At 42.6% G+C, this 7533-nt stretch overlaps 1 protein-coding gene across 1 annotated transcript; it reads right to left on the bottom strand.

Annotated features, from left to right (window-relative positions):
- Positions 1-6385: 6385 nt before the first annotated feature.
- On the bottom strand, positions 6386-7311 carry LOC125548796 (uncharacterized). The gene has a single exon (XM_048712337.2). It carries the CDS (start codon positions 7088-7090, stop codon positions 6515-6517), a length of 576 nt encoding a protein of 191 aa, XP_048568294.1. The 5' UTR covers positions 7091-7311; the 3' UTR covers positions 6386-6514.
- Between the last annotated feature and the right edge of the window lie 222 nt (positions 7312-7533).

Below are 7533 nucleotides of genomic sequence, written 5' to 3'. Positions count from 1 at the left end.
GATCAACTTGCGGGTTCCGCCCATGAACCTATGCATAGGGGTTGGCACACGTTTTTGTCTTGACTCTCCGGTAGAAACTTTGGGTCTTTAAAGTACTTTGTGTTGGTTTGAATAGATGAATCTGAGATTGTGTGGTGCATATTGTATAATCATACCCATAGATACTTGAGGTGACATTGGAGTATCTAGGTGACATTAGGGTTTTGGTTGATTTGTGTCTTAAGGTGTTATTCTAGTACGAACTCTATGATAGATTGATCAGAAAGGATAACTTTGAGGTGGTTTCGTACCCTACCATAATCTCTTCGTTTGTTCTCCGCTATTAGTGACTTTGGAGTGACTCTTTGTTGCACGTTGAGGGATAGTTATGTGATCCAATTATGTTATTATTGTTGAGAGAACTTGCACTAGTGAAAGTATGAACCCTAGGCCTTGTTTCCTAGCATTGCAATACCGTTTGCGCTCACTTTTATCATTAGTTACCTTGTTGTTTTATATTTTCAGATTACAAAAATATATATCTACCATCCATATTGCACTTGTATCATCATCTCTTCGCCGAACTAGTGCACCTATACAATTTACCATTGTATTGGGTGTGTTGGGGACACAAGAGACTCCTTGTTATTTGGTTGCAGGGTTGTTTGAGAGAGACCATCTTCATCCTACGCCTCCCACGGATTGATAAATCTTAGGTCATCCACTTGAGGGAAATTTACTACTGTCCTACAAACCTCTGCACTTGGAGGCCCAACAACGTCTACAAGAAGAAGGTTGTGTAGTAGACATCAAGCTCTTTTCTGGCGCCATTGCCGGGGAGGTTAGCGCTTGAAGGTATATCTTTAGATCTTGAAATCGAATCTTTCAGTTTCTTGTTTTATCACTAGTTTAGTTTATAAAAGAAAATTACAAAAAATGGAATTAAGTTTGCCTCATACGCTTCATCTTTTTAATATCTTTCGTGAGTATGATGGAAAGGAAAATTGTGCCAAAGTGTTAGAAGAAGAATGCATTAGAATGTTTGGCACTAAATATTTGAATGATGAGCATGATTGCAATATTGTTAGTATGAATCCCTTGAATATCTATAGTACTAATGATGATTGCACTAGTTATGATGAAAATGTCTCCTATAAACATGTCAATTTTTGTGGAGTGCATTGGGTTTGCAAGTACACACCAAATAGGGGAGATAGATATTGCAAGAGGCATAAGTACTTAGAAACTAAATGGTTGCAAGAAAGGCTAGATTCACGATAGACTCAAGGTAGCTTAGTCCAGGCAGAAGAGCTATGCGGATTCTAAACGCAAGGAGATAGTTTATGTAGTTGGAGACAGAGTGTATCTTTGTGTATCACCACTTCGAGGAGTGAAGCATTTTGGAGTTAAGGGAAAGTTAGCACCACGTTTTGTGGGACCATACAATTTTTTGGAACGTATGGGAGAAGTTGCTTACAAGTTGGAATTGCCCGAAGGATTATCAGGAGTTCATGATGTGTTCCACGTTTCTCAGTTGAAGAAGTGCCACGTAGAGATGGTTGATACCCCTCTGAGAGATACAGTGGCACTGGAAGCGATTCAGTTAGATAGCGACTTGACCTATGAGGAGAAACCAGTCAAGATTCTTGATTTTGCCAGCCGAGTCACACGCAGCAAGGTTATCAAGTTTTGTAAGGTTCAGTGGAGCCATCATAATGAGGATGAAGCCACCTAGGAACGGGAGGAAGACCTACGGAAGAATCACCCTCACCTATTTTCTAGCCAACCCGAATCTCGAGGGCGAGATTCATCTTAAGGGGGTTAGGTTTGTAACATCCCAAATTTTCAATTTGGAATGTTATACATTGAATCATCATTGCATATCATATTTTATTGCATTTTGGTTTGATCCTAGAAATTCTACGCAACTCAAGGACCCACGGAGAGAGTTGAGGATTTTGTTATTTTCATATTTGAGTTTTCTCAAATTTTGAAAACAGGACCGTTTGATTTTAATTATTTTCTCTTTGAATATTTTTTTATAAAAATAAAAGAGAGGGGATAAAATGACTTCCCCAAAATAAAGATATATTGGAGATTTATTATTAAAATCAAATAAGATTTTTATTCGGAGTTTTATTGCTATTTTATTTGAATTAGGAAAATATGCGTTTTTCAAAATTGCATTAGAGTCCCAAATAAATGTTCACCTTGTCCGGTAGATTTTTAGAGGACGGGGAAAATTTATTTCAGAATTTTTGAAATCTGTTTAGTATTTCTTTTATTCATTTTTCTGCGCGAAATTATTTTAAAAAAAGTTACCGACCTAACCGGGTCGTGTCCGCCTGGGACACTGTACCCGGTAGGCCCTTTAAAGGCCGAAGGCCCGAGCCTCCAGCCCCCGCACCCGAAACCCTAGCCCCGCCTCGGAACCCGCGCCGCTGTCGCCATGCGCCGCCATCGCCGGAACCCGCCGCCGCCGCCGTCGCCCCGCCGCCCGTCGCCGCCGACCACCACCGCCGGACCCGCCGCCGCCCTCGCCGGATTCATCGAGGTAGCCGCTGCCGCCGCCGTGGTTTTCGTCAGAAAACCGTCGGTTTTTTGTAACAAACCGCGGTTGTTTTTTATTTAGATCAGTTTTTATTTTTTTTATTTTTTTCTGGTTTAGTTATTTAGCGAACGCCCGTTCGTTCGTTTGTTTTAACGAACAGTTTTCACCGTTTAGCCGCAGACAGCGAACGTTCGTTCGTTAGCTTATTCGTCAGTTTTTCTTTTTCTCGAATTTTTCGCGATTATTTTCGATCGCGATTTCTGATCCGATTTTCATTTTAGTTTATATTTTCGCTCGTTTATCGGAATCAGGCGATTCAAGCGCCTAGAGTTTCGTCTCGAAGCCCTCTTTCTGTTTAATCAACTTAAACAAGTTTTTGCTGCTATAAAATTTGACTTTAGTCCATATTAGTAATCGAAGCTTGTTTCTTTCGCAGTTTGAGTTTTGTTGTTTCGTTCGATTTGATTCTTTTTGCAAACCAGAGTTCTTAAGTTGAACTTTCTGGTTATATCTTCTTATTTGAGTTTTACCCGTGCATCTTTGCTTGATTACTTATTGTATGCTTGTTTGATTGCGATAGAGTACCCGGAGTGCGAAGCGTGCTACTACGAGTCTCTAGGTTTCACGGATCATCAGCAAGGCAAGTAACACTTTGATCATACCTATTTACTACCCAGTTTTATTACATTAGATCAATCCTCAAACAATTGCATGGTTAGGATCTGATTAAATTGTGGGTTATGGGAAGTAGATGAGGTAGTACCTACTGTCCTGTTTATTACCAAACCTTTGGGAGTTACTTCTACGTTGCTTATTTTGCTATGCTATGCTCGTAGACGTGGTTTGGGTTTGAGTGTATTCATGACAGATGTGAGTATTGTTAATTAATGGTTAACTTAAGGTGGCAACTTTAATACACATCTGGATGGACTGAGGCACCTGGGGAACCCAGTGTTGCCTGTATTTCTGGAAATCCCGGGGTACCGTGTGATTCTCCTATGGACTGCCACCCAGGCTCAAAGGGATCATAAGATTATTCATGCTAGAAACTTCCGTGTGCAGCCACATGCCATTATGGGCTCTGGCATAGTTGAGTAAGTTGTGGGAAACCTTTCCATGATGGGCTAGCAGATGTAGGGGATTATAGGTGTACAGGCCTATCTATCGGTTAAGGGGACCTCTTCGGAAAGACTGTGTCTCGGTCATTCGTTTCTCAAACACCTTGTAGTGCGAGAAATCCAACGGAGGAGATCGAGTCTTGTGGGGAAAAGTGCACAAACCTCTGCATAGTGTACAAACTAATCATGGTTAGCCGTGTCCCTGGTTATAGACATCTTGAGTATATAGTTCTTGGATTATCATGTGGATCTCATCACTCTTAATATAATTTGATTGGGTTTAATGATGATGTTTAATCGGGATTGAGTTGGGTGAACCTTCTCAATGTTTAACAACCACTATGTTAGTTAAATAAAATGTATTCCTTTGTTGTTGGGAAAAATTGGCTTTTCGCAAAACATATTAACCATACAGCCTCCACCAGCCGAATATGCATGTAGTGATAGCCTTATCATGTTCATTACTTTCTTGTGTTACATTGCCAGCATATTCCATGTGCTGACCCATTTCGGGCTGCAAGGTATCATGTTGCAGACTTTTCAGACGACGAGTAAGGAGCCATAGGTCGTTGTCTTTCACTCAGTGATGCCGTTGGAGTTGATGGACTTACTTTATCTTCCAAACCTTCCGCTGTTATCGTATTAGATGGCCTTAAGCCATATCTATTGTAATAAGTTCACTTTTGAGAGATCCGATGTAATAAGTGTGTGATTGCTATTATGTTATAAATCCTCAAGTTCTGTATGTGTCAGCATTACCGATCCAGGGATGACACTGATGCACAGAGATCAGATTGTTTGAGGTCTGGTCGCTACATTGTGGTATAGCATGCCCGTCAACTATGAAGTGTTTGTGGCGACTTTGTTAATTATGAAGTCTAGTAGATAAACTAATGTCTTGGCTTGAGACTTGGTTAGATGGTCTCAATTTGTAAGACCTATATTCGTACATGACGTGGGCGTGTTTTGAGTAATAAATGTAGTTTTTTAATGGTGAACTAAGCATACTTTAGATGGTCTAAGGCTGGTTATAATGAGGAGTATCATAGAGTAGTATCATACATATGATACTAGCGTATGATACTACATACCTAATGCATATTATCATATGTTGGTATCATATAGGAGTACATTTATTGTCATACATGACACAAAGTAGCATAACATTTAATATGATACGGTATCATGATATGATACTTAAGCCTCTCTTTCTTCATTTAATTCCATACCACTTCATCAAAATTGCTTAGTTGGCATGCATGATACTACCTATGATACTCCCATTACGACCAGCCTAACTACTTTCATGGAACCAACCCACTCAGGTATAAGTCCTAGACTTGCATGGGTGCTGGCATATTTCCTAGATTTGTTTCAGACTTTCTGACGCTATTCTTTAGTGGTATGACATGCCCATCAACTATTAAGTGCCTGTGATGACTTTGTTAATCATAAGATCTACCGGTTCAGTCTCTTGAAAGTGCTTATAATGATAGGTTGTGCACGCCTACTGTAAAAAAACAGTAGCGGCCTCTCTCACTCTTGAAACATAAAGTAAAATTTGGAACAGAATATCATGTGAACATCGGGTTTTTACACATGGCAATTCAAACGTTTTTCACGAAAAATTATGTTCATTGAAGATGACAACTATGGTTGGCAAGCATGGCAAATCTCTCTCAATTTATTTGTTGACAGAAAATCGGTGTGTTTGCAAACTAAATTTGCCATCCTCGTGTCAACATAAATTGCCATGAAAATGTCAGATTTTTAGCATCTTTGTCAAATTTTACTCCCTTTGGTCCTTTTTACTTCGCGTATTAGATTTGTGTCAAGTCAAAGTCTGTAAAGTTTGACCAAATTTATTTTAAAAAAAATCAATATATACAATACAAAATATATATTTTATGAAACTATATTTTATAATAAATTTAAAAATATTGATTTGACATTATGAATGTTGATATTTTTTTATAAGTTTGATTTAAATAAAGATACTTGACTTCGGACAAAACTTATATGCCGACTAAAAAGAAACGGAGAGAGTACAAGCCATAATCCCTTTTGAGCTAAATACAAGAGGGCGATCACCCCACCTGATTTTTCATTACAATCTTGAACATGCACATCAACAAAGGTAAGACAAACTCACACGAGAGGCACGGCCGAGTTTGAGGGAGGAGAAGGTCAATACGCTGAGCTTGTTTTTCCGATGGAAAATACTAGCACCTCCTAGATAGCCCACAGACATGAAAAATGAGAATTTTGACTGAACAAATTAACAACATCGAAGCATATATGTGCAAATACAGGCATCTAGTTTAAAGAACACTGTGCAATAGTATGTCATGATCGTTCTCGAATTTTACTCAATCATCACATAGTCGGTGCTCATTCAGTTAGACACCGTTTGTGTCTTCGGAAATAAATAGCAAGACTAATAAAGAACATGGAATCTACTCCTTTCGTTCCCCTTTCTAGAGATTGCAACAAGCGACTACATACAAAGCAAAATCTACACTCTAAAATTTATCTACATACATCCATGAAATGTCTAAAAAGACTTATATTTAGAAATGGAGGGAGTAAAAGAGAATAAAAACAACAATCGGAATTCGGAAGAGAGCCTGCTGATCTACAGGCTGCAGCTAACGACATGTCAAGGATTACGTTCTAAAATTTCTCAACCATCTTTTCCTGGAAAATTACTCAATCATCATGTAGCTAGTTAGCAATCTAATTAAACTCCATCCATGTCTTAATAATTAAACAAATAAATCAAGCCTTCCATGTACAGCACGGAATCATCTATCATCATGTATGTATGCACATCCTATACAAGTATGTTCTTTAATCTGTTATGAGGCTATACAAGCAGATCAAGCAGCTGATGCTCGGAGCTGCGGTCGGCCGAGGATTCGCCGCCGCAGTCGTCCATCGGCGGGTAGTTCAGGTCGGGCATGACCTCCTGCTGCTGCGTCGCGCCGGAGCTGGCGTCGCCGTGCACGGCGGCCGACGACGACGTCGACGGCCCCGGCGGCGCCTCGCCCCTGTGCCGGCGCATGTGGCCGCCCAGCGCCTGGCCCATGGAGAACTCGAGCCCGCAGACGGCGCACTCGTGCACCCGCGCCCTGTCCCTCTCGGCGGCGCCCGGGACGTCGGCGGCCTGATCGTGCAGCAGCATCCGCGCCTGCAGCCGCGTGTGGCTGGTGCGGTGCCCGCCCAGCGCCTGGAACGACGTGAACCGCCTGCTGCACGTCTTGCACTCGAACACGCCCTCCGCCGCCAGCGCCCTCCTGCCCGCCGCCGTCGTCGCCGGCTTGCTGCCCGCCGGCGCCGTGGACGACGCGGCGGGCGAGGACAGCGAGAGCAGCGCGTCGGCGTGCACCCGCAGGCTCTCCATCTCCTTGCTCTCGTGCGCCTCCTCCCTCGTCAGTGTCATCACGGTCGAGATCGATCCTTGTAACCCTTTTCTTCCCACCGGCGAGCTGAAATTCCAGTCACGCGCACGCAGGGGCGCATATATACGTACGACCGGTAGGAGTTGCGGGTGGCTGATCTCGCAGAGAAGGAGAGTTGTTCACGTCAAAGCCGGACGTGCGTGCGTGCGTGTGTGCGTGCGAGCTAGCCAATGGCAGTGGAGCCACTCAGACTCAACCTAGGCTTGGCCACGAAGAAAGAAACGTGCACGCACGCGGTCGCGCTCGCTCGCTCGTTCAAGCATGGGCGTGGCGCGTCGGGGCACATGGTTAGGCTTAGGCAATAAAAAGTTTGCTTGCTTTTCCGCCGTTCCAGAAGCTGATCGAGATCACGGGAGAGCGATGGCGATGGTTAGCTAATCGCTCGTCGACCTCGCATCGCCATCTCGTCGATCGATCGACCCAC

This window comes from Triticum urartu, chromosome 3A (genome assembly GCF_056163025.1).
Source record: "Triticum urartu cultivar PI428250 chromosome 3A, HENAU_Tu73, whole genome shotgun sequence".
Taxonomy (NCBI): Eukaryota; Viridiplantae; Streptophyta; class Magnoliopsida; order Poales; family Poaceae; genus Triticum; species Triticum urartu.
This window is presented reverse-complemented; position numbering and strand designations above follow the sequence as displayed.